This window comes from Synchiropus splendidus, chromosome 4, assembly GCF_027744825.2.
Source record: "Synchiropus splendidus isolate RoL2022-P1 chromosome 4, RoL_Sspl_1.0, whole genome shotgun sequence".
Lineage (NCBI taxonomy): Eukaryota > Metazoa > Chordata > Actinopteri > Syngnathiformes > Callionymidae > Synchiropus > Synchiropus splendidus.
In genome coordinates this window covers 9525137-9552072 of record NC_071337.1, presented here as the reverse complement: position 1 = coordinate 9552072, position 26936 = coordinate 9525137, and the positions used below count along the sequence as shown (strand labels likewise).

Here is a 26936-nt window from a genome sequence, read left to right as displayed (position 1 = left end):
CGCCTGTTGGACCTGTGCCCTGAAATGCCTGCATTATTTTATCACAAACTAGGTGACATCAAGCTCAGAGCACGCGCCTCTCTTAAGCTCCTCGTCTGGCCATTAAAAGCCACCTTGGTGTAAGTATGCCAGATGTAATGGCTGGTATAACCACTGAGTTATAGTTCTAATCCTCAATGCAATGTGCTCCAGGGCACCAACTAAAGACTTCCTGGCACAGTCCATACACTTCACTGTGCTGCACACACACACACACACACACACACACACACACACACACACACACACACACACACACACACACACACACACACACACACACACACACACACACACACACACAAACTCACTCTAATCTTCACCAAACACACAACTCTGAATCACATTGGGGGAAGAGCTCAAAACATAAAGTGACATCATCTCAACTTCCTATTTCTCTGCGTTGCCCTGGCTACCAGAACTAGCAGACTTGAGCCATTGGTGGAGGATGAGTCAGTAGGGCTTGGTCCAATTTCACTCTTGAACGACAACAAAAGCAGATCCCTCTGTTCTGTCCCGGCCTGGCTGGAGCGCCGGAACATCTGACCATATAAGGACGGAACATTAGGTCAATGGGAAGTGGACCAAAAACAATATCTGTGTCTTATTTCATTCAACTTGTGCTGTGGCTTTCTCCCTGCAGACTAGCGGAACATTGGCTTAGTGGCATTAAGGCAACTTTTGGGGATCAACTAATGCTATTATCACATATTTCTAATACTTTTTCTGTAGTTGTGGAGTGATATGCATGTACAATATATTACCAATTCCCTGTAGTACAAATATAGTTATGTTTATAGACTCTTTATGATATATAGATGTTAAATAATATTATAATTTTTTTCCACTTATGATACTTGAAGAAGTTTATCTATAAAGTCAGAAAGTTTTTATCAAATTTTTTAGATTTTTAAACAATATTTGTTTTACTAAAACTATCACAATACACTGCTTACCCAAGTTTAAAACCATACAACTATAACCTTTACTCCATTGCTGTTCTATTACCTCGATACAAATACATATAATTAATGAATACAAGTTGCATTATTACTTGATGTGTTTTTATTACATTTTCGATTACATTAAATAAATGTTATTGTCAAATGAATGCATCAGTGAGATTTTTTTTTATTATTGTGAAGGAAATACACAGTATTTATTGTAACATTGCCCTAAAGAATAATTATATCTATAAAGAGGTTTATGCAATGTGAAATGTAAATAGAAAAATATTTTATTTAATATTACTCAAAAAGTTTACATGAAATGTTCTAAGATAGATAGTTCATGATGAAAGTCAGAAATCTGATCGGATACTTTCTTACTGCTTTAGGGCCATATTTTAACAATGACGTGGCCTCAAGTGGCCCCTCGAACCACATTTTGACTGTGGGTTGATTTCCAATAAATGAATTCATGATTCGTCTGACAGGATTAACAACTTGAAAAACGTCAATCAGAAGTTGTTTTGTAGCTGTCCATGAGGATGAGTTCATGGTCAAGTGGTTGATAATCGATCTCTTTTCGATTGATCGCCAATAGCACAGACTTACAATGGGTCACTTGTGCAGCGGTTGACATAGAGACAGGGAGAAAAAAAGAAGTTTTGCCGAAGTTTGAAGTCATCTTGGCACGACTTTCCTCACGCCCACGCGGTCCGCTCCGTGTTCCATCACGTCGCTGACTGACTCCCGGTCCAGAACCAGCACGCAGAGTCCCGTCCCGTCTGGGAGCCCGCCCCCCCCGGCAGCCCCTCTCTCTCTCTCGCGCGCGCGCTCCATACCGCAATGATTTAGAAGTTCAGGAATCCCACGTGACGTCACCGGAGCGCTGATGTAATGCTTCTGTAAATAGATCGTATTGTAATCTCGCTCCAGTCCAACGTGGTTCCTCTCTGGAGCGCGCGCCTCTCCACTTGGAGGGACGGCAATTTCAATTCATTCACAAACTCCACAGCTCCCGCAAAGGCAAGTACGTCTCTCTCTCTCTCGCTCCTTCTCCCTTCCTTCCGTTATTCTCTCCGCTTCCCGGAGTAATTGGAGGAAGTTTTCGGAGTCCGGTCCTCAGTGAGCGCTGAGTGACAGGCAGGTCCGCGGACTTGTTGATGCGTGGAACAGGTTGTGTTTGCTGCGGCGTGACAGGAAACCGGTGTCGAATCGCAACCGTCTCCAGAAGTTGCAGCTGAGTCCTAACTTCATTCTACACGCGTGCACCGCTTGTGTCTATTTGTATGTTTCGGGGGCAAAGTGGCGGGAAAGTGTGTCATATCTCCTCGACGACCGTTTTTTTTCCCGTAGATATTAATCCGTAGAATTACAGCAACATGTTGTCGGATTTAAGCCTTGGAGGTGACGTCATTCCGGGTTGACGTCATCTCTGGAGTTTGCTGGAAATGTGCTGAGTCTGCTGATATTCATGAGTGCGACAGACGGCGAGCGGTTTTTCTGTCTGTCTATCGACTGTCTCGCCGCTCGTCGGTTTGTTGACACTTTTACCTTTTTAAGGAAGCGCAGGAGGCACGCGCACCCATGAAGTCACCTCTGGCTCGTGAAAGGAGGGCAGCGGCAGGTCCGAACCTGCCAGGAGCGCCCTCCCTCTGCCATCCCTGGTTCCTGTTTTCTCCTTCCATTCATTGTTTTCATCTCCCTTTATCTCTCTTCTCATCCCCAACTTTCCTCCCTCTACCATAAAACCTTTCCATTTTCTACCACATCGATCCAACTCTCCCCAAATTGACTCCCATTTTCAAAGTTTTTAACTCATAATGTCGTCATTAAACGACATAAATATGTGTATTTAACCAATATGTTTTAAGTAGTTTACTTATTATATTTCTTAATATAGCTCAACTACTTCCCTGTGGCACTGAATCAGATGTCTGAGCACTAAAAATGACCCATCTATTTTTACCTGTATTCTGGCTTTCACCACCTAGTTAGAGAAGATGGAGGTCAAGTTTGGATAGTGTCATGTTGTGGGACCCCCCACTGACAGGACTCCTGGGCAGCATCTAATCTCTTCTAGCTCCAGACCTCTACAAGGCAAATAACCACTCTGTGTTTCCAAGTTGGAGCCAGTTTTATTTAGCACCTCTGACAGCATCTCTGAAAGATGGTGCTGAGAAAAATTGCCATGGGAAATTGTCATTGCAATTCACCTGTTATACATCCTCTCTGTAGCATTTGTCACTGTCCGGATCATACATGCGTTGGCGAATGCCCTACATTTTTTTTTTAATGAGGAGAAAATCCCAGTTGCCTGTGTCATTCCAATGGCTTCGCAGTGTTAGTGCTTACATTCGAAACTGTTGTTTTCCATCTTCCTGTTAAATCACTCTGCAATTAAATTCATTTTTATGGTTTTAGCCTTGCTGAAAATGCTATAAGAAATAAAAAAATAAAAATAAAATTAAAAAAATTAATTTGCACCATGAAAAGCTCAATGCTGACCTTATTAATCTCTCCGTACTTCACTGAATGAGTGTTGTGAATTTTACTACTCTTTAGTGCGCCTAATAAATCAAAAATGGATGTGCTTGCATGGATGGAGGCAAGACTGCAAAATATGCTTCAAAATATAATCCTCTCTAAATTGTTTTTGATTTTAATATTCCTCAATTTATATTAAGAGCAATTTAAAGAGTACTGAAAGAATGCGGCTAATTTCTGAAATCCTCTACATCAGTATATTTCAAAATCTAAACGTAAATACCTATTTATTATTAGATTGGAATTGAGATCTAAACTAATATTCCCTATGATGTCCATATAGTGAGTATCAATAATGACTAGACTGCTAGTCAAGCTGCTGCTTGTGTTTGCGTCAAGATTTTTCACATGTAACTACATATTGTTAAATTAGTATCATAAAAGAAAGATCTGATACTAGGAACCAGATAATAATCTGTTTTAAAAGTGTAAATTGAGGATGTCAGCAGTCTTGTTATAAGGATGCTGCTGTGTGGTTGTATCTCTGGGAGCGTATTTCTTCATTGCAACTGGAAACAGTGGCCTGATGTGATTATAAGTGGGGGATCGGTCTCAAGTAGGTGCCAACGAAAGCAAGTCACTAAGAAGCCTGCAGAGTTCACTCAAACACAGGCAGCTCTTTACATATCAAGCCTCCGGTGGGGGGTAATTATGGCCACTTATTTGCGGAGTCTGCCGCATTTCTTTCATTTTCCACTGAAAGAAACAAAGTCATCAGTTCACTGACCTCTGGCTGCCCTCTGACCGCTTCATGAATGAGACATACTGACCCAGATTTGGTGAGACGCAAGAGGAAAAGTTAAAAAAGATGATGACGTGAGGGGAGGAAGATGCCGTTCAGTACAGACATTTCAGGCCAGTAGAGAGCACTCAAGTTTGATGTCTTTGATGTGCTCAGAGTCTCTCTGGGAAGTGTAGGTGGCTTTTGTGTCACTTTAGATTGTACTGTTGTGTGGTTGATTCTGTAAAACAAGCCTCTGAACATGAAACATTTGTAATGTAGTTGGGAAGTTTGGATACTAATTTGGCCTTAAATAAAGAAATGTTATTGCTCCCGAATATTTTTGTCTGTTAAATTGGGTGCTTTAAAATGTCCAGCTTTTTGCCCTTAAGCTGAAGTCAGTTGGTCATTTGACAGGCTTGTTTAAAGATGACCTCCAACCCTCTGTAAAAACATCACTGTTTTGTTCTTTTATGTGGGTTATCATTTGCAGTTTTTAATCTCTGCCAATGACTTTTTTTACCTTATGTTCAATGCAGGTTCGGGCGAAGATACACTTATGCACACAGTCTTTTCTCTAATGTTTCAGAGTGACCGTCCTCCCCTGACAAAATATTATTTTCACCACATTTTCACTTGACCCGACTTCTGTGTATCTGATAACAATACTGAACTGCAAAAGAGCCAAAGTTTTTAACATGAGGTGCCAAGGAAGAAGTTCAGTGCCTTCAATTTAAAAAAATGTTTGCTTTGATTTGAACTGCTTTAGTTGGGAAAATATGTTTGTGTGAGTCATCCACTATTGTCCATGTTATGTCCAAATCCTGAGTGTTTACTTCTTGAAAGCCTTGGATCACAGTCATCATGTCTAATTTTAATTGTTCAATTGAACACAACAGTTTAATCAAATCTGAATTGTTGTTTGCGCTGCAGCACGTAACGTTAAGTCTCGAGCAAAACATCCATCAGCCCTGGCTCATGACCAACCCGGCTCGTAAATCCTGGATAATGAGAGGACGAGTGAATCGGTTGGCCTTGACTAAGTGATATATGGGAGTGTTTGCTTCTGTAAGTGAAATATATAGAAGGCACCTGGGTGACTTCATCGTGCAGCAATTGTGGTCTGGAAGTGGTTCACGTGTTGCTCTTCTTCTCTGTGTGCTTAGGCCTGTGTGGGACATGAATGACAAACAGGAAAAGCCATACGTGTGCCAGGCTCCAGGCTGCTCTCAGGTCAGTGCCTGGCCGCTCTGCCCTTGAGGAAGAAGAGGATTGCATGATGAAATATGAAGGAAACCTGCTTTAATAGGGAAAATAAGGAACTGCAAAATGAAGTAGAAAAATACGCATAGATCTGTTGTCATTTAAAGGAGACGTTTAAGATAATGATTGATGGTAATTGCAAGGCATAGAGGCAAAGCAATAATTATTAGTAATATTTTTTATAATATTTTTAGACACTCATTTAGGTCTGCAAAAAGATAATGCAAAAATGTTAACTATATTAATAATAAATATAAGTGAGGAACAGGTTTATCAAAATGATTGTCATCATACACCAGTCAGTTAGTTGAAAAATTAAATATTGATATAAAATGTATACTTTATGCATAAAAAGAAAGTGTGTAAGTGTGTTCTTAAGAATCGACGCATACAAAAATATAATGACGGGTAATAATATTGTGATCTACAGTAAGGCAAATTTCATTCCTCCTCTTGTGATTCTTGAATTAAAATACTGAGTGAAAATTAAAATGATTTTAATCAGGGAATAAAAAAAGATCTCCCTATGTGACGAAGCAATTTCAATACTGTGCAAATTTAATTTTTAATTCAAATGTATTAGAAAGGAAGATGAACGTAGGACGCTGATGGATTGGAAATGGATCGGGTGGCGAAAGAAGCCCTCTTTTACTCAGATGTATATTAGCACTGTCAATCTAATAAAGCCTTGTTTGTCACAGCGTTTCCAGTTAGAGGAGCATCTGCTCATCCACCGACACAAACATGAGATGACCCTCAAGTTTCCCTCCATCAAGACGGACACAGCCTTTTCAGGTCAGTTTATACATAAACATTCCAAAATAAAGTGGTTACTTAAGTTGTATATCAGTGGTACACAGTTTGTACTCCACCCAAGGAGATTTGTGAGAAGAGGAAAGTCTGGACCTCAACTCCATAACCCCGGAATGACCTTGATCTTCCCGCTGTGCTATGGGACGTCCTAACAATAACTTGGAATAACTAACATTTTTCGGGGGGAATACCCTCATTTCAGATCAGACACCCACACCGACCCATTTTTTACAAAACTGTGAAGAAGTTGGCCTCTTCAAAGAGATCGAGGAGGAGTTCCTGCAGGCACAGGAGGAGGAGAAGAAGAAGCAGGTGTGTTGCATTTCAGCAGATTTCATCAACCTTCTTAATACGCGTTAGGAATAGGAACTGGAGAAGTATTTCAAATATTATATCGACTTAATCACATCTTTATTTAGTCTGCAACAGGTCTTCAAAATTGAAATGGAGAATATAATGATAGCCAACAGATGGTCACTTAAATTGATGACCTTAGGAGATGGTTATGAACTAACCAAAATGTATTCCAAACTGGTGCAGAATGAATTGACTGCAGAGAAAGTGTATTTGGTTTGTTTTGTTTGTTCTTTGTTGTTTTTTTTACAAGAAGATTTTTTTGTTATTTTCTTTCGCATAGCCAGACAAGTAATGGCTCATATTTATGGCTTCTTAAATAATGAGCCTACCAAAAATAGTCTTTGTAAGAGTAAAGGATGAACTGCTGATTGAGTTATTGATCACGAATAACAGTTAAAAGCCACCAAATATTCAGCAGGTCAACGATCGAAGCCTTTTTCTGAACAAATTCTAATGTAGAAATGAACTGATGATTTAATTTCCCTTTTGATGTAATGTTTTGACCCAATGCCAGTTATCTATTGTTCATCGTGGACCCAGAACTGCAAAAATTTCCAAATTATTTTATTCCAAAAACGCTTTTAATAAGCCAGTCCAACTTGTTTCAGGTTCAGGTGGATTTTCCTCCATCAGCACTTATTATTATTATTATTATTCCTGGAAGGAAACTCCTTGTGAGTCAGTCCAAATGTGCCCTCCTTGTTTCTCCCTGCAGACTCTGTCTCATAATGGACCCTCATGTATGAACCCGCAGCAGCTCCAGCATCCTCCCCAACACCAGCCACAGCTCCATCACCCCCAGGGCATTGGCTCCTTGATGGGCCCATGTTGCAGCCTGGCCACCCAGCAAACCTTGTCCTCCTCCCAGTCCGGCTCAGTCATCACTCAGGCGCCGTCTTCTCTCTCACACTCAGGGTGAGTATGCATCACCTGGACATGGTTATTGAGACCCAATTTGATTTGTATTTTTGAGAAACAATTGTGAGACTCTTGGGCTTGAAACAGAACATGGAGTCATTTGGTCGAGTGTTTACAGAACTTTAACAGTGAACTCAGGAGGACTAATCTAGAGCTCCGCTGTGGGGGTCCTGTCACACCATCTGCAAAGCTCACGTTCACTTATGTTCCTCACGATCGTACTGTACATGACCGACCTCCAAGAAAGACCTGTCTTGGTTTCAAACGTAGAGATCACTTCCTTTCATCCAGTCTCACTAAATTCCAGCTGAACTACTGTATCTTCTCGGTCATATGATTGTTTTCTCAACCGATTACCGCTTTCATTTTGAGTTCTTTGTTTTGCCCAAAGATTCTCTGGATGTCTCATATCATACATGATGACATGTACTTCAAATCAGGTCTGTCAAACTCTGTCACATGAGATGAAATCTTCACATAAATTTCAATCAGGAGCATCTCCGTTTCTCACCTCCGACTCCGCCTCATAACAAGACGCAAATCTGGGCTCTGATTGGATAACATGATGTAACTAGCTGCTGGAGTTCAGATTTTGCAAGTGCTGCTTCAAACGTATTGCTTGAATCACGCTGAAGCTGGGGTGACTTTGTCGCCCCAAAGTCTTTTTCACATCCCGCACGACTAAGTGAATCGCAAAAGTCTCGTCTTTACTTGTAAATCAGTCATTTCTGCTGCGCAGATCACTTTGTGCATACCATTATATTTCTGCTGTCATCTCCCAAGAGTCATTCCGTGGGGGTTGATTTATCCACCACAGAAGCTGAAGGAGCTTGAGCATCTGCTCAGTTGTTTAAAACGTTCAGAAAATATTACAGGAGTTCTGACCCGCAATGCTGCTGCTTGTGACACTGTGTGTGTGAGAGAGCTGCAAATTATTACATCAAACAGGCATTTTATTTCAGGTATTCACAAAGAGCAAGTTCCAGCGCTGTCACCAAAAGTTGCCCGTGTTTAAAAACCTTGTCAGAATCGAGCCCAACAACCTTGTTGTGTAATCGAATGTCTCAAATTTTCAATGCCATAATTTATATTTCGTTGAATCTTTAATCTTTTTTTTGGATTTAAAGCGGGCCACATAAAATGACTTGGCAGGCCAGTTTCAGCTCTTGAGCCTTGAGTTTGACTTATGTGCTATAAAAAAAAAAAAAAACTTCACCCTGATTCAGCTCAGCTCTCCTGCGTCACTATTCAACAAAACATCATTTTTGCCTGAAAATGTCTTAAATGCGTGAGTGAGAGCTGTGTCTCTCCCAGTACGTCACCCTCCAGTTTTCTGGAGTTTATACCGAGTTAAGATGAAGCAGTTAAGCTAACCTTTTCACCACACTCTCCTCGCCTGCAGGCAGACTGTTTCCAATTCTGTATGAATCAAGGCACCGGAAGTTAGTCATCGACACTATAAAGTCCAAACATCTGTCCGGGACCTGACGGAACTATGGGGAGCGATTTATACTCCCTTTTAGTACCTTCACCAAGTCGGTGCCACGTGAATCTAGACAGCTTGTTAGTCAGGGCAACCAGCTAAGTTCTTCCAAATGAAGTGTCTGACTGTTTCTCTTCATGTTTAGCAAGTGTTTCCATGGCGACCTGACTTTCTGGCTGTCCGCCCGGGAGAGCTGTTGTGGTTACATTCCGAAAATCTGTTTTGGTTTGTCTCTACTTTGTTGTACACTCAATGAGTCGCATACCGGGAGGGGGGGAGGAGAGGGGAGCGCTGCTGATGACATCATTGCTGATGACCTCAGCTCAGCCACGCTGTCTGATTGGCTGAGAGCCATGGTGGTTAGGTCAGCACATGGCACCGGGGTCCGCACTTTCCCCCCGCTGTGATCCCTCAGCTCCTCCCCTCCCTCCCAAGCTGTCACTTTCTTTTCCATGTTTGTTTTCATTCCCTTGTTTTCATATCGTCATACTTTCCATTGTCGCCGCCTCACCTCCAGCCTCAGCTTCAACTGTTTGTTTTACCTCGGAGGACTCGAGTGTGTATCATAACACGCTTATCTTATCTTTCCTCGCCATCGCTTGACAAAGTGGGAATGGTAATTGATACTACTTGATTCACACTTCCTGTCACTGTTGGTTAATCGCTGAAAAATCAAACAATTTAATTCAATAAAGTTGGTAGGTTGGAGGTTATTACCCAGAAAATGTTCTGAGCATAATGTATTATTATAGCTAGAGGATCGGACCATGTGACTTTTCATGGTGAAAACCCATACTTTGTGTGTCACTGTAGATTATCACACACACTTTATGATGTATAAATAGCTACAATAAAATATTACAATTGATTCTAATTATTGTGTATATTTCACATCGTCCTACTTTAATGCTATTGTTAGCATTTAGCTTAGCATATATATTTTTAAGGGTGCATTTTTCCTCGTACGTAAAAAGTTTTAAGATAAGTTGTTTTTTTGTCTTTGAAATACATATAATGTTGAATAGAAGTAGAACTTTTAATATATATATATATACATATATATATATTCATTTTAATCGATAGGCGAAAAGCAGCTAGCATCACATTGTCGTTGCAAACATGGAGCATGGGTGTCCAACAGGCACTCTGATTTCCTCTCATGGTTCAAAAACATAGAGGGGTTTAATTGATGTGGGGGTTGTCAGGCTCCTCTGGTCCCTCAACCTCTTGCCCCAGACAACTGGGTTACCCTTCAGTCCCCTACAACCCTATCAGGGTGTGGACGGAAGAAAATGAACTATTCAGGATTTTAAAAAGACATTTTCATTATTAACATGAAAACAGTGTCATTTTTTTCTGCTCCTGTTCGTTGTCAGTGACGTCACAATAGCGTGGCCTAAAACTTCGAGAAGGTCCAGGCTGTTGTTACGATGAATCTGACGCAACACAATTGGATTTCTGTATTGTTGACATGCGTGTTCTCATCAGCGCCATCACCAGCTGCGGCTGCAGCGTTAACATGCTGACACCAAACTTCCCCACTTTAGAGTTTGTCAGAACAAGCGTGCATCCAACATGAAAAGTTGTCGGATTCATTCCGAGTCTGCCGCTGTGTAAACAGGCCCTTAAGGCGCACTTGGTTCATGAAGTCAATTTCTGGCGGTCAATTTCACCACATACTTGAAGAGTTTTTCTGGAGCAGTGGTGCTCAACGCGACCGACGAGCCAAATCAAGGAAATCTTTGAACTGCAAGTGTAAGACAGCATAACAGCTTAATTATAGTCTAATGAATTCACCTGGAAACCCTTCAAAGGAAGAAAAACATGACAAAAAATACCCTGGCAGAGACATGCAGTTCATGGAAACCCAGCTCAAATGACTCATCATTATCCACTGCTTCAATTCTTCTGCTGAACCAAGGACCCCGCTGCCCTCTGTGCAGACTGACAGTACTCCTTCCACGTTTCACCTCAAAGGACTTCTGCTTCTCCGTAATCCACTGGTGTCTGAACTACAAAGGAACACTTGGAAACCTTGTACGTCTCTGAACAGCTCTCATACGCCTCTTCAACAATGGAGAGGGCCAAAAAATGGCCGGACCAGCGGTGGTGGTTCCCGTCTTCCAAAAGACTGCATCATCATATTACCCAGCCCTCCAGACAATGTTTACACTGAACATGAAGCGGAAAAGCCTCCAGTCAGACGCAAGAGGGACGATAACAATTCCGTCTTGGATTTGAAACTGCAATAATGGAACTTTTCTACAAATGTATTTAGATGAGAAATTAGTGGGCCGAACTGGTGACGTGAAAAGTTCATTGTGTATTTCTCTAACACGACGTACATTTCTCTGTCTGTGACCAATCACAGGCCGTTGTCTGGACCTCTCTCCTCCCTCCTCTACATGCGAAACAGACATCGACAACCACTGCCAGCCTCTTTACCTGGACCCCTACCAGATCCCGCCATGCAAGGGGCATCTGCTCAGCACCTGCCAGTAAGTATTTCGGATTACTTCTCACATCTGCTCTTTAATTCAAGAAAGGTGTTTGTTGCAGACTTTAACTGAGAGAAAAGTGTCAAACTGATGTCATCATTGGAAAACGACTAATACGTAGCCTTTTTGTCTGTGGAGGATATTTACAAAACTTTTCTTTTCTTCAGCTGGAGAAGCAGATGTCCTGCGTAATGGGTGTACCTGGTCCCGTACACAACCCGTCTTGTTCCTCGCCTCAGGTACAGAAGAGTCAGTGTAAATCACTTCTGTCTGTTGATAAGAGCCTCCCCCTCCTTTTTTCCGACTATGTTGGTTTGTCTGAGTGCAACATAACTCGCAATGTCACGGAAGGATTTTGAGGACTTTTTTTGGGAGAAGTGAGAAATGTGATAAGGAGCAGGTGATTCGATTTGGGAGCTGATCAGTATGTTTGTTTGGATTTACAAATGTTCCACTGATTTCCCCATTCATGTTAGTATTCATCCATCGCTGCAGCTAACATTGCGCGTGTTTATGAGGCGCTCTAACGCTTCTGCCACCTACTGTCCGATTGAGCGAATTGCACCTGAAATAAATCACAAATTATATTGATGAATAAAAGCGTAAAGCAATAATACAGTATCAAAATCACAGTTTGGGCTTGGCGGAGGTTTGCACTGTCCCAGCGCCTTTCTAGTTTCACTTTATTGGAGCACAGATATTAGATACCACATGCCTGGTGCCCTCTTAACTATGTTATCGACCCTAGTCTTCATTCTACAGGCCATGACCCACAGTTCATAGTTGTAGAGAAGGCTAGGGGCATAAATGAGGGCAAAGAAGTGTCTTGGTCTCAGAAAAATATTGTTTTAAATATATTAATAAAACACTCAAATAACTCTCTAGCACTCTTACTAATCTAGAAAAACTCATTCAAGCCGTAACTCAAACTTTATTTATATAGTGAATTTCATACAATGTGATGCAACTCAAAGTGCCTATAGATCAGCTATGAAAACTGATTTTGTCCACAGACTAAAACATACACACACACGTACACGTGTATCCTTGCGGGGACATTGTGAGGACCTCTCATTCACCCGAAACCTAAAATTATAATGAACCAGCAATTTCGAAGTTTTCATCCTCAAACTGAATCAATAGTGTTTTGTCAAGAATTGGTCCCCACAAAGTAGAGTAAACAAGCCCATATACACACATGCACACTGGTCAGTTTTTGATAAAGAGAATGACAGAGTGGATGAAGCTTTGCTATGTGGTACTTCGGACCAGATCCGGGACTAGGTGTGCTGACCACTTCCTACGGAGGGAGCACCGGTCAAGAAGGTCAAGACATCACTCTGCAAGGTCACCTGAACAAGGCCCAGTAAATATTTTTAAATCAGTCCCTTTTTTTTAGCATTTAGAAAATCATGGGACAGTGGGTGGCGTCAGCGTCCCGTGACTCTCATTCATGGATCCAGATGGCACTTCAGAACTCCACTTCAATGTAATTGTCGGATCTTTGTCCCGTTATCGACCTGTCCTGCGAATCGTATTGAAACCGGTTCAGCTGTTTCCATCTCACAACTGATTTAATTTCAGTTATGGTTATTTTGGTTGTCTTTTTCAGCCTACCCTAATATGTTCATATGCAGTAGTGTAGAACCATATTTTCTCTCTTTGCTCCCTTCAGACTGGAAACGCTCTCCCCAACTCAAACCCAATGAAATTCAGTGTCTGGTTTGACACCCATCTCGGGTCACGCACAAACGTCTAGCATAAACTCCTGCTCGTCGTCCTGAACCGGGAAAAATGTCTGAGCGAAACCACCGGCGGGTGTGTTAAAATGCAGTACAGTAACAGCCCAGAGTGGAAAGTAAATGTGTGACAGTGTTTGGTCTGCAGTCCTCATTCAGTGATTCTTCCAGACAGACATATCAATGTGGTGTGTCATCTAGGCCGAGCAGCTTCGTGATGTAATCGCAGGCCACAGTGTCAGGGTGTTTCTATGTAGTAAACACAACTCAAATAGTGCGTGTGTGTGTGCGCGTATGTGTGGCAGCAGGGTAAAGCTGGCACAGGCAGCCGTTGACCTCATCCCTGGCAGACGCTCAATGTGCTCCCTTTTTTGTCTGTGATGGGTCGAGGGCGGGCGGCGTGAGGGCGGGGGGTGAGCCTCCACACTTAAAGAAATATTGTGTAACAGGGAGTATGGTCGAGTACAGCGGGTGATGTCATGCTCCAGGCATGACCCCCTGCTCTCACTCCACTTTGCTGATTGTGGGAGAAAGGTGAGCTGAGTTTGAATTTAGCTGCCACCGTCTGCAGGAAGGTGTGAAGGAGCTGCAGTGGTCAGGAGATGTTTGTGGGGGATTAGAAGTGTTGTGAGGGGAAGGAGACTAGTGCCTCCTGCAGTGCGTTGTCACACAATACCAGCGATTCAAAAGATCCACGTTGATCGTCCATTCCTTAGTGACATCTAGTGGTGCGCCTCGGGACATACAGTCAGTTGAGTCCAACGTATCAGTTTCAGTGTGATGATGTGCATTGTTAGACATTGTAAGTATTGACTGTTTATCCTAACTTTATGCTAAACAATAAGAGGGGAAAAGTGTTTGATAGGCTTCCAGAGATGCTCAAAAACCAACCCCTTTGTCCTTCATGAACAAAGTTTTTGCTCCAATAGTTTATCCTTTTCTGCCTTCTTTAATTCTTAATAAAGAAGAAAAACAAAAAAAAAACTACAACAACAGTAAAAATAATACGGAGATGAATAATTTAATGGATAAATTTGCCTTTTTGCTTTAGCATATGCCCTCCAAACAGCCTGTCTTGGTGCCTGTTGTTATTCATACGCTGAGACATGCAAGTCCTCACAGGGAATATTAAAATATTTTTTCCATCATTTATCTCGGCTTTTTTCATCTCATAGCAACCCCCAAAACACCAATTAAATGTCCTTACTGTACCTTAAAATACAAAAAAAAAATGTAAATAAAATGACTTATGCGAAGAACAATAGTTCTGAAGAAATCAGTCAAGCATTCACTCAGTAAAATAAAATAAAATAAAATAAAGCATCACTGTATCAGTGTGGCCCAGGGGACACATGTGGCCTTTTGCCCATTTGGAAAATTGGAAAACTATTAAACTGATGGTGTAGAAATGTTTCTTTGTTACTGTAGCTACTGTATTTAGCTTGCTTGTTGGCTAATATGACACCGTTATGTTGATATTTAAGATCTGTGTCTTCATAATTTCTTTCTTATTGACTGACGGCCCCCTACAAAAACCACAGCGTGTAATATGGTTATCAGTGGCTGATTAATAAATTATTAATTATTGATAATAATTGATATTAATAGTTTTTCAACCTCACATGCTGAAATGCAACAGAATATATATATATATATATATATATATATATATATATATATATATATATATATACATATAATGTATATATAAGTTTCTATATATATAAAGAAATATATATTTCTGACTCATCGATGTAAAATGTATTCATATTCATACAGAAATAAAGGATGGTTGAAACAGAGCAAAAAAATAAATAAAAAAAATGCCACCTCGTGGACGACATTTTTAAATCATTTCATGAGTTAAAAACCATAGAGCAAATGAAACGAGTGGGAGTGGAGCAGTGGCTAAATGGAAAGCTAAGCAGCACAATGCATCTGTTCTTTTATGTCGACACAGAGGTGCAAACAAACGGTGGGCCATCATTACCAACAGCACCACCCTGGAATGTTACCTCTTAACTCACCCATGGGTCACATGATGGAGATGATGTCACAGCGCCAACAGGCTCCTCCACTACAGCATCATCATCACCAACCTCCTCAACATCATCATCATCACCACCATCATCCGTCTCTCACCTACCAGCAACAGTGTCACACGTCGCCCCCGCCGCACCACGGGAGCTCCCAAAACCACCATCAGAATGCATCTCATCTTCCGGCTCACCAGTCCCCCCCTCCTCACCTGCACCCCTGTTCGTCACCTGCACTCTCTGTCCCTGCACAGGTATGATGCCTTCACTGACCGCCGCGTTGCCTCACCAGCCAGGTGGCTGACGCTGAGTCTTATCTCCTCAGGTGTCACCTATTGCACAGCACATGCAGCAGTCCCACTCCCATCATGCAGTGCGGTCAGGTAGCAGCAGCAGCTGCAGCAACAGTGGTGGGGGTGGAGGCGGCGGAGGAGGAGGCGGGGCCAGCCGACGGAGGAGGACCACGGAGCAGGACCCGGATGAGCGCAGACAGAAGTTTTTGGAACGCAACAGAGCTGCCGCCACAAGATGCCGGCAGAAGCGAAAACTGTGGGTGTCGTCACTGGAGAAGAAAGCAGAAGAGCTGACGCACACAAACCTGCAGCTACAGGTGAGACACGCGTCTTCCTTGTCTAAGTCAATACATGACCTCAACTCTCCTCACATCTCACACGTGTTATTCATGTGCAGAACGAGGTGACGTCGCTGAAGTCGGAGGTGGGTCAACTGAAGCAGATTCTGCTGACTCACAAGGACTGTCCTGTCACGGCGCGGCAGAGGGAAGCTCACCCAGTGAGTAGAGCCTGAACCCCGCCCCACGACGCCCACCCCTCTTTCAAACTCAACCCGGTGTGACTCAACCAGATGGAAAAATCTGAAAGTAGCACCACATCATGTTCAGTTACCACAATGCAGTTCACACTGACTTTATTATTTAATAGACACATATTTTGAAGCAATGTGCTGCATTTAAAAACTATTTTTGTACATGTGCTTTCTCCTGGAATTGAAAAAAAAACTTTTTCATTTTTAATTCCAGAAAGATGGTTGGTTTTATTCCAAATACATTTCTAAATCTATTTGGAAGTAATAGTAAATGGCTATTATTTATTGTCAGTCATGAAAAAAACAACAACAATTATTTCCTATATTTTCTGTTCATGTTATTGCTACTCCTAGTACTAAAATAATGCTGTCTGTCTACAAAAATTATACTGTATTTTTTACATGACAAAAGAGACACCATTTTGGATGTAGATCATACTTTTATTACATATTGCAGAACATTATTTAAAAATGTGTTTGTTTTACATTTGGTCAAAGTATTTCTATAATATGTTTTTTAAACTATAATGGCACAGGTACAAAGCACTTAAGTCCATTAAATGCACTTTCGTCCTGATCAGAGCGACACTCAAACTGTATTCTTCTTTTTGTGTTATTTAAAAGCATCTCACTTCCAGCATTGTCAAAAAGAAGAACCAAAAATAACCAAAACAAAAGTGATCAGAGTTTTTTTTTTCTTGTCAGAATTATATTAAGTTTCAACGTGAGTTTGGGAAGACGATCTCTATATCGGATTAATAAGCGTCTCTGTGTTCAGCTGCAGGAGGAAGTCCCGCCTCTCGAGACACACGTCTCCAGCACCACACAGTATCCACTTCCTCCGCCACTAGGGGGCAGCAGTCATGACTATTTGAAGTACCCCAGACTCAAATAAAGTGTGTCTCTCATTGATCTAAATCCAGGACAGAACGACACTGAACTTCTGTTGTGAACGACTCGATCAGATTTGGAAATATTCTCCTAAAACTGACTTAACTTTCTTAACTGGATCCTCTTATTTAATTCTCTCATTCAAGTATTTTCTGCACATGCTCAGTCCGTCTTGCTTATGTATCCTGCACTTTGTTGCACTGAGGACAAACTGTATTAGTTGGTAACTAATATGAAAGCGCACCTTTTGCCTTCTCTTGCAAATGAAACACAATCAATGTATTTTTCTAATTCCTAAAGTCGTGCTCTTGTAAATAAGCTTGCCAAGCCATTAAATTGTACAGTATTTTATCAGTATTTTGTTGACATTTAACACACAAAGAGAGAGTGAATGAATTATGGGCTGCTTTTTTTGTACTGTGTGGACGTTGACAATCTTTGGCAAGTCTCATACTGAAATAAAAATACTTATTCTCGTACTTGTGTGTGTATTTGCGATGTATTTATTTCAATAAAATGAATGGCTGTTGTTTTAGAGGAAGATTTAAAAAAATATTATTAAAATGTGTGATAAATTCATAAGAAATGAGTTTCATAGCAAAATTACTAAACAAAAAAAAGGGTGAAGTATGTTCATGTAAATATAATGAAAGTATATATTTACAATTTCAAAGGTTGAAAAACGCTCAGAGAAGCATGTCACATTTTGGGGATTTTACTCATCATCCTAGCGACACAACTGTACACAATTGCAACACATTATGTGCACAAATATAAACGGTATATTAGCACCATCGAAATCAGTGATCCATCTGGATGGAAAAGAAACACCTGTCCGGATATGAAAGAGGAAAGACAAGAAGAGGATGTGCAGACTTCCTCTGCAGACTGGCTCAAGTTCTGCTGATCTTACAGGCTCTGCTTCAACCATGCTGGAGATTTTAGGGATCATTGTGAGAAAAATGTTTTAACTGTGATGATTTTACACCTCTATTTTCATGCATTTGCCATGCGCACAATTCCAAGTAGATGCTGTACAAGTTTCATAGTTCTAGTCCGAGAACCGCTGCAGGTCACTGTCCCTGCGAGCACAGGTGTTATCCTGAAAGCGATCACATGGGAACTCGATGAGGTCTTCCTCCAGCGGACCAAGTCGGGATGGACGACTGCTCTGGTAACTAGTGAAGTCGGAGGACACGGCCGCTGTGGCTATGTTAGGGCGAAAGGGTCTCCTGGTGGAGTACATGTGGCGGACGTGGACCGCCGACTTCCTCCTCTGCATCCTCTTCCTCAAACTGCGCACCAGCCAGACCCCACCGATGACCGCCAGGAGCAGGACGTTACAGGCCACCGTGATGATGGTCACCAGCTGGAGGTCAGAGGTCAGGGAGCGCCTGCCTTCAGGTAGGGTCACAAGTCCAGAGCAGTGGTCCCGCGGTGCCACGTGACACACGGATCCTCCCACGACTCCCTCGACACACACCATGTAGGTCACATCGGAGCTGAGCTCCTGTAGCGTGACGGACCGAGCTGAGCCGCTGGCGTAGACATACCGAGGGAAGCGCTCCGCCGCCCCAAACCGGTCGAAGAGAATCCGGTAGTGCACTTCATTCTCGGTTGTTCCAGGGGTGTAGCGGTGGTGATCCCTGGTGGTCCAACACACGTTGACACTGCTGGACGTCACCTGGTCCACGGTGACGTTAGTGATGAACAGGCGGTTGAACACGCATGGATCTGTGATCACTGGCAGGTTCTGCTCCCGTTCTGACCTCAGCAGGTCAAACTTCTCTCCGGAGCGGACGGGGAGTGAGGTTGTGGGGGATCTCTTCAGGCTCTGAGCAGTGGAAAATACCAGCCAATCACTTCTTGAAGTGACATCTGACCTCGCCTTAACTCTTTTCCCAGATGTCTCTTTGGCAGTTCGTGACTTTGGTCTTAATGAATCCGTCATTGGCTTAGCTCTCTGAAGCTCTACCCTGCTCTGGTCCCCTTGGAGTTCCTGCTCAAACCCCCCAACCAAAGCTTGATCACGGAGGCACGAATCAGCCCAGGACGTCCTGAGAAGCTGAGAGCTATTCACGTGGTCCAGGTATTTCCCTCGAAGATCGACGGGCTGATGACACTGGACAAACACCGTCAGCATCTTCCCCTGAGCGTGAGCGTCCGCCATCCATCTCTTCAGCCGCTCCATCCGACAGTCACATGTCCAGTTGTTACTATGCAGATCAACAGCGTAGAGCCAGTGGTTCAGAGCAAAGATCTCACCTGACAAGCTCGTGAGCTTGTTGCTTTTCAGCTTCAACACCTTCAGATGTGCAAGATGTTTAAACGCCAATGGGTCAACGTTAGAAATGTGGTTGCGACTCAGGTCTAGTACCTCTAAGCTCTTCAGGGGGTCCAAAAGCCCGGAGGGAATCTCCTCCAGCTGGTTCCCATCTAGGTGGAACTCCCGCAAGCTGGAGAGACCCCTCAGAGCCTCTGCAGTCAGACCCGAGAGTCTGTTGTTGCTGAGGGTGAGTTTGGTCAGTCGACCCAGATTCTTGAAGACGTGTTTCCCGACATGATGGATTTGGTTGTCGGACAGCAGTAAAGTAGTCAAAGACGTGAGGTGTGAGAAGGTGAGGGCACCTCGTAGCGTTTGCTGCTTGTTGTGGTCTAGATTCAGATATCGCAGGTGGTGGAGCTTTGAGAAGGCATTTCTATGGATGTGATGCAGCTGGTTGGATTCCAGATGGAGATAAAGAAGACCTCCCAAACCTTCAAACACAGAGTCCTGAAGAAGCTCAATAGTGTTGCCATCCAGGCGAAGCTTGACCAGATGATCCAGGCCGCTGAAGTCCTCCGGCACGATCCTCCTTATGTGGTTACTGTTGCTATAAAGAGTGGTTAATTTCCTCAACGCCTTCAAAGTCCCAGGATGAAGACTTGCCAGCAGATTATGACCCACATACAGCTCCTCCAGCTTGGATAGATTCTGGAATGCTCTGGGATGAATCGAGTCAATTTGGTTGTACTGTAAATTCAACCTGACTAGGTCGCTGTATCCAGCGAGGTCCAGTTCAGATATATTGCTGATGAAGTTCCCACTGAGGCTCAGGACCTGAACCGCCTCGGACGCGGCGGAGGTCTTCGGAACCCTCTGCAGCCCTCGGTTGCTGCACAAGACATGCCGTGGGTTCTGACAGTCGCAGCGCTCCGGACAAAATCCTGAGATGAAGCGATGAAGCGACACCAGGAGAAGGAAGAGTCCCGCCAGGAGGTTGCTGGTATCCATCCCCACGGACGCTGGTGACCAGATGTGCTGGAGACCAGTTCTAACATGCTCCGACTGTTGTCATCGACAGTGACCAGAAGACAGTGGAAAACAACGCTGCAACTCTGAGAGACATTGTCGTACAGTTAACTTGCAGAGAGTTCTCTGATGCGGTTTGAGGAAACATTCACCTCCTCTGTAAACCTCCATCCCCCAAGTGGTCATCTGCTGCGAATTACACACTCACACACACATACACACACACACACAGAGATCCCTCCCACACAACTCCCTGACCTCGCTATAACCAGATGTGTGTAAATTTAGAGTCAATATGTGTAAAACAAAAACTGTTTTCCGTCATTCATTTTCAATTGACAATAAAGTTGCCAAAAACTTTTTGCCAACTTTATGTGCATTTTTTTAAATTTTCACTATTATTTCTACCACCATAGTTATTAGATGTATTTACTTTTTAAAGTCTTTATACACTTTTAAATGGGTTAGAATTGTTCTTACAATGGCTGTTCATAGGTTTACATTATTTATTTATTTATTTTTATGCTCTTTTAGTGCCTAAGTCATTGCATTGTCCCATGTACTATTATGTAGAGTTTATTGTTGAGCGTTCTATTGCAACAGCCCTGGATGTATTTATATGGTCCTCAAGTCAGAATGAAAAAAAAAAAGTCAATAATCTTGAATAGATTATTAACCTAATGATCGACAGTTAACATGCTTATGAGTCATTACTATATCATTTCTTTCTTTTATACCTAATACATAGTACTTATTTTTTGTTTTATTTTCTCTATTATTTCGCATGTGAAATACAGATTAGATGAGCAAGTAACAGCTTTTTCCTCCATTGACATTTTTCACGAAAATGGATTGCCCTTCTAAATAAATCAGGAAAACAATGGTTATTTTGTTGTTGCAATCTTATTTATGCCAGTATTTACAACTTTCATCTGTTCATTTATAGTAAATAACTAAATTAAATGAATATTAAATGAATCCTAATATATTCAATATATTCTAACATGGGATTGTGCTTTTTTGACAATTTTGTTCACAGTCTTTTACATTTTTCCCCAATATAATACTTCATCATATTCTTTTTTTAGTCCCTCACCTAAGTCCCAGAATATAATGTGTATATTTACTATTTTACATACTTCTTTTATTTGATCGCCAGAACAAGGAATGAAGACGTTACACAGGGGACATAATTTTTTTATTTTCACGTATCACACTTGGAAGGAATGGGACTCTTCATGAGCTCCTACTTCATGTGAGCAGCACCAGATTTGGACCGGGCTTTTGGCCACACCTCCCGTGACATCAGTCTGGGATCTTCATCAGATCGCTGGCCTGGAGAAAAGAAGGCATAAAAATTCCTTCCAAAAAAAAAAAAGGAAGAAAGAAAGCCCAAGGGAACTTAAATTTAAGTTCCACATTTCAATGAATGTTAGAAGAATGCAAAAGACAAAAAAGCACGGGACACTTTTGTATTCCTTACCACTTACTTCCTGCCTACATTCATGCTGCCTTTAGTGGACAAACAACTCTTTGCAGTACAACCCGCAGCTTCAGTGTAGTCAAGCCATCTGTCTTTAACACGCCACATGGTTCACATTTGCAGATGAAGAATTGGAGTTTGTCACTAGAGGGACCAGAGGTGCCGAATCCCATCAGCAACTTAAAAATGAAGAGATAATTGCTTTGTTGTGTTCGGGCGACTGTGAGTTCCTCTGCTGTCTGCTACACACACACACGCGCGAAAAGACAGATGCATCCTGTTTATTCTTTTCAAGGGTTTGACTGTAAATGGAGATTCAAGATGGATGCTCATAACTCATGTATGCGCTTGCGAGTGTGAGCGTCCCTCCAACCTCCCAGACCGCCGTGTATGTGTCACACATATCTGTGGGCGCACGTCACACTGAGTGCGAGTCTCCGAACGTGAGAACAGGAGAGGGACTGAGAAATGCAACCCTTGGGGAAGACCCCTCTCTGGGAGGTCATTTCCTGTCTGCCTGGTTCTCCATACGATCCCCTGCCTTTGTGTTGCTCTGTCTCCCCGAGGAACACACACATCGGAATAACACAGACATGTCCCCCCTGCACCACTCATATTCACCATCAGTCAGAGGATTATTTTCATGTGACGAAATGATGACCACTTTGTGATGATAGAGAAATAAATAAAGGCGTTTGCATTTGTAGGAGCAGCATCAGGTTTGACCCAGATAGATAAGCAAAACCAACCCCCTGAGCTAGCTAACCAAACAAGCTAGCTGGCTAACGCAATAATGGTGTTTTTCATCGATGTCAGGTCAGTGTGTACACCACATGGTGGGTGTTGAGAATGAAATTATTTCACAGTAGTTTCTGTCCAGTCAGTGGGAAAAAAGGCTCCTTGTGCTCTGCATAGAAGGGGAAATGTGTCTGGAGGTTTTAACAGCTTATGGTTAGCGTTCTGCTTTTCAATTGGCTTCATAAGGACATATCAGAATAGTTCTCACCGCATTTATTTTTATTCAGCTTGGTTGCTTGTTTTGCTTTGTGGTGAAAACAAAGTTTAGCTTTCATGAACACAGAAAATTGAATTTTAAATGAATTTAAATAACAAATCCAACAGAGACTTAACACTTTCTGAAAAGTGTGTTTCATGTATTAAACATGGCCGGAGTCATTTTTCATGTCGTCTGTACGTACCGTGCTCAGGAGTGACAGTGTACGAGTAATGAGCCTACAAAAGACACAGCCCTCCGAGATCTTCGTCTCCGGACGCGCTCCGGCGATGACAAATGTGCGGAGGATGTCCTTGTTGCACTGCATAAGGCAGATTCGGGGGCATTTTCATAATCTTGCTGAATATTTTGCTCTTTTCCCACAACTGCTGTCGACCAGGCCCAACCCTGAGCGTTCGAGCATGTGTGTGGGAAAAGTACTCAGAAAAATCTGCTGGGACTGTGAAGTAATTGTTATATGTGTGTATGGTTATTTAAATTTGTCCCCTCAGATGATGCCATCAATTTGTAGGGTTAACCTGATTACAACCTGAAACAACTGGTGAAAGGAGAGTGACTATTGTGAATGGGGGTGGAACCATCAGACATGTCAAACCCAAGGCTTCGGGGCGAAATACAGCCCGCACAGTCATTTTCTGTGGCTCAAAATTGAAGTCAATGCAGATGAATGGTCAGATGACCTGAGAGGACGGCGTTCTTAAAATAAGCTGAGCAACTTCAACAGATACACGAGTGGAAAAAATTGTTTGTGTTGTATTATGAGACTGAGCGTTTGAGAAAGGAGGTCAAACACAAACTTACCGCATAGTCGTAGTGACTCTGGAACAGTTAAAGTGAGACACAAGAGGGAGGACCTGTCTGGCCACATTCCTGACTCGCTTGCCCAAACCACGCTGTCTAAATTTAGAATCAACTGTCAGGTTCAGAAAAAGTGCCAAAGCTCATCTGGACCAACATGGTGACCTTCTGGCTTCAGCTGATGTTCTTCAGTGCGTCCATCCAGCAGGTGTCGAGTTCAGGTAACGCTCAGGTGACATTGTCATGGTGACATGGTGTTCTTTGTAGTCACATATATGTTTGTGTTGCTGGGCTTAGAAAGGGTGATGTTTTTGGAAGCATCTTTGAAGGTCTGCAGTAGCCAGTGTCTACCAGCAGTGGTCTAAATGGTGTGGAGACCTGAACGTGTCAAGCAGGAGGTGGTATCAGTAAGATTTTATGTGAAGAAAATGGACGCTTAAAAGCTTTTCCAACTCGACGGTGAAACCATTGGTTTGATTTTAAATATTATTTTGAATTAAAGGAAGGTTTTTTAATCTGAGGGTGATTGAACCGAGGCTGCTAACAGGGAACCTAGGAGAATATGGTCAGGTCCAGCTGAAGGAAATGTGCCATTCACCTGGTGACATCATGAAGACATGTTAGACGAGCAGCAACGCCTTGAGAACCTGCTATGCGATGGTCATAGCAGTGGAAAGCTGTGTGGTGACGCCGGATGATTTGACCAAGCGCTAGAATGTAGGTGGACAATAAAATGAGGCCTAAAACAGATGCTTGAGGAACACCACAGGTGAATTTACTGACAGAACATGTCTTGTCTTATACGACTAGGGTTGTCATGATACCAGGATGTGAGTAGTCAATACCAGGACTTGTAAATTTTCACACATTTCTAGACACTCTTGATACCACAAAAAAAGTCTATGTTCCTTAGGTTCACTGCTTCATTAACAACTGAAGGTGAGGTTTACACATATTCAGAAACGGACCATATGAACTTGGTCAAGTCTTATTTTTACACCAGGCGTGTCAATATTGATCATGGAAGGAGGCAACATTTCATTCCTTTAAAGCATATAAACATTGTTATTTTATTTTGATTTAAATATTTGATCACTGATAGAAAAAAGGGTTCCTTTGATGGTTTCGTGTTCAAAGTCCGATGGGAACGTATCTTCAGAGAGTGACGGAGGGATACTGAGGCTGCATGTGGGAGATTGGCTGCTCCAGGTTGTAAGAGATAGTAGTCTACCCACAATCCACTGCTGTCTCCAGGTGCAGGACGACACTCACTGTGGATGTTCGCCACCTGCATCTCAAGGCCCTCGCAGTTACGAGAGTGCAGCGGAGTGCTGATGCTGGACGACCTCCAGGTGGCCTACTACGACCTGACGCTGGACAACCTGGTTATCAGCAGCAGGGATAGGACTCTAGTGGACCTGGGTTGGAACTCCATGACAATTGTTCGCGACATGCGCTTGGACATGAGGAACCAACTAGTGTACACCAAGAACCGTCTTAACCTGACCCAGGGTACCGTTGTGCAGCAGAGGATTGCTGGTTGTGAGATCCAGGACGGACGGCCAACAATCGCAATGTCATGTGACAGTTACAACCTTCAAGACTCCGACAGTCTGATATATAACATGACCCACTTCACCTTCACAGCCAGAGACGGCTGGGAGAGCCGGTGGGATGCAGCCAGGTGGCCGGTAGTCCAGACTCTCATCCATCATTTCTACCTTCCAACATGTGTGATGATCCTCAAGCAGCTGTTGGACCAGAAGAAGAACCTGGTGACCCGTCGAGTCCGGCCACGATTCCGCGTCTTTTCCAGGCAGGTGAACGGCGGGGCTCTGCTCACCTGTCTGGCCACAGACTTCTACCCTCGACACATCAACCTGACCCTGCTCCGGGACGGATGCCAGGTGGAGGAGGACCAGCTGACTAGTGGTCCGGTGCTGCCCAACGCCAACGGCCTCTACCAGGCCAGGAAGACTCTGGCGCTGACGGAGCAGGAGCTGCAACAGAAACACACCTACACCTGCACTGCGACTCATCCCAGCCTGGACAACCGACTGCAGGTGAGCTGGAGGGCCGAGTCCTACCAGTCACACCGGGCACACTTGGTCTCCCCGCTGGTCCTGGTCGCTGTGGTTCTGCTGCTGATCCTGGTTGTAGTACTAGTCAAGTGTCGTCGAAAACGTCAGGAGCCAGTAGCTGACATGAGCACACTGGAAGCAGAGAGTGTCGCCATGGTGACCCAGAGCACAGAAACTGAGCGGCCACCTGGGGGCGCTCCATGAGGCCGGTGCGTCCACAAGTCTCCTTGTTTCCTCCTTCGTCACTAGACGAGTCAGATGAGAGGTGAGAAGGACTAGAGCTACTCGTGTGTGTTGCTTATTGCGTTATTTCTTTTTAAAATGATGGATTCAGTTTAGACCCCGCTGTGGTGTTCAGTCTGTTCAAGTCTACCTTTGACAACCACTGAGTCTACAGCCAAAGATGAGTAAGTAGAAGAAGAGTGGTAGTAGCAGCAGATGTAGAAGAGGCAGCTTTCGCTGTCCAGGAATTGTGGTTGTCACTGTTGTGGACGAAAAATAAAGATGTGTGCAATGAATGAAGCCTCTGAGTTATTGTTTAAATAAATACTTGACAGCGGTCAAACACTAGGACACATTGGAGACAACAGTCGGACCAAAAAGATTCATTAGCATTAGCACATGCTAACTGTTTGAGTTTAGGTAGTGAAGAAGATTCGTTGTGTAGCGAGGGAAACAACAAGACTCCCCCCTGAGACCAACTGAACATCCCTGTTTTAAGGTCTAGCTGGACGAAATTTAAAGTTAACAGCACAGGTCCAAGGATTGACCCCTGAGGCGGTTGAAGATATTCTTGTAAACACCACCATAGACTGTGAATGGAGTGCAATGGACGCACAAAAAAAACAAAAAAAACACCCAAGTGAAAACGAGTTGGGAGTGCCAGGACATAGAAGGACTTGTTGAACATGAAAATGTGCGACACTTGGAAAAGTTGAGCTTTTTGGTGGAGCAGAGAGCTGTCTCCGTCGTCGTGGGTGAACGTTGACCCAGAGAGTCTGCCGTCAGTGACGTATCCTGATATTGTGAATTACCTGTTTTTTGTTCGCCTAGTCCATACACCGCCGAGTTTGGAGGCATATAACCAGATGGTGTGCGGATGGGTCTCGGAACTGTTATACCAAGTCATCAACGACATTTGCGCCTTACATGAGGATGTGACGTATTTAAATATTTTGATGTTTCATTTTGAC

General features: G+C 43.0%; 3 protein-coding genes across 7 annotated transcripts; 2 read left to right on the top strand and 1 right to left on the bottom strand.

The window, feature by feature from the left end:
• The first annotated feature begins 1839 nt into the window (after positions 1–1839).
• Positions 1840–17546, top strand: LOC128758019 (cyclic AMP-responsive element-binding protein 5-like). 5 transcript variants are annotated; one of them, XM_053863762.1, is made up of 12 exons: positions 1840–2013; positions 5185–5319; positions 5418–5484; positions 6216–6309; positions 6530–6639; positions 7400–7599; positions 11457–11583; positions 11751–11822; positions 15283–15612; positions 15684–15968; positions 16049–16150; positions 16962–17546. In XM_053863762.1, exons 3-12 carry the CDS (start codon positions 5431–5433, stop codon positions 17076–17078), a joined length of 1491 nt encoding a protein of 496 aa, XP_053719737.1. In that variant the 5' UTR covers positions 1840–2013; positions 5185–5319; positions 5418–5430; the 3' UTR covers positions 17079–17546. The 5 variants fall into 5 exon arrangements, with proteins under 5 accessions (XP_053719737.1, XP_053719736.1, XP_053719740.1 ...); XM_053863761.1 differs by lacking the exon at positions 5185–5319 and having other exon boundaries at positions 1840–2009; XM_053863765.1 differs by lacking the exon at positions 5185–5319.
• A 579-nt stretch (positions 17547–18125) lies between these two features.
• tril (TLR4 interactor with leucine-rich repeats) lies at positions 18126–20348 on the bottom strand. Its single transcript, XM_053863531.1, has one exon. It carries the CDS (start codon positions 20346–20348, stop codon positions 18126–18128), a length of 2223 nt encoding a protein of 740 aa, XP_053719506.1.
• Positions 20349–23803: 3455 nt separating this feature from the next.
• LOC128757695 (hereditary hemochromatosis protein homolog) lies at positions 23804–26936 on the top strand. Its single transcript, XM_053863177.1, has 2 exons — positions 23804–23883; positions 24917–26936. Exons 1-2 carry the CDS (start codon positions 23820–23822, stop codon positions 25945–25947), a joined length of 1095 nt encoding a protein of 364 aa, XP_053719152.1. The 5' UTR covers positions 23804–23819; the 3' UTR covers positions 25948–26936.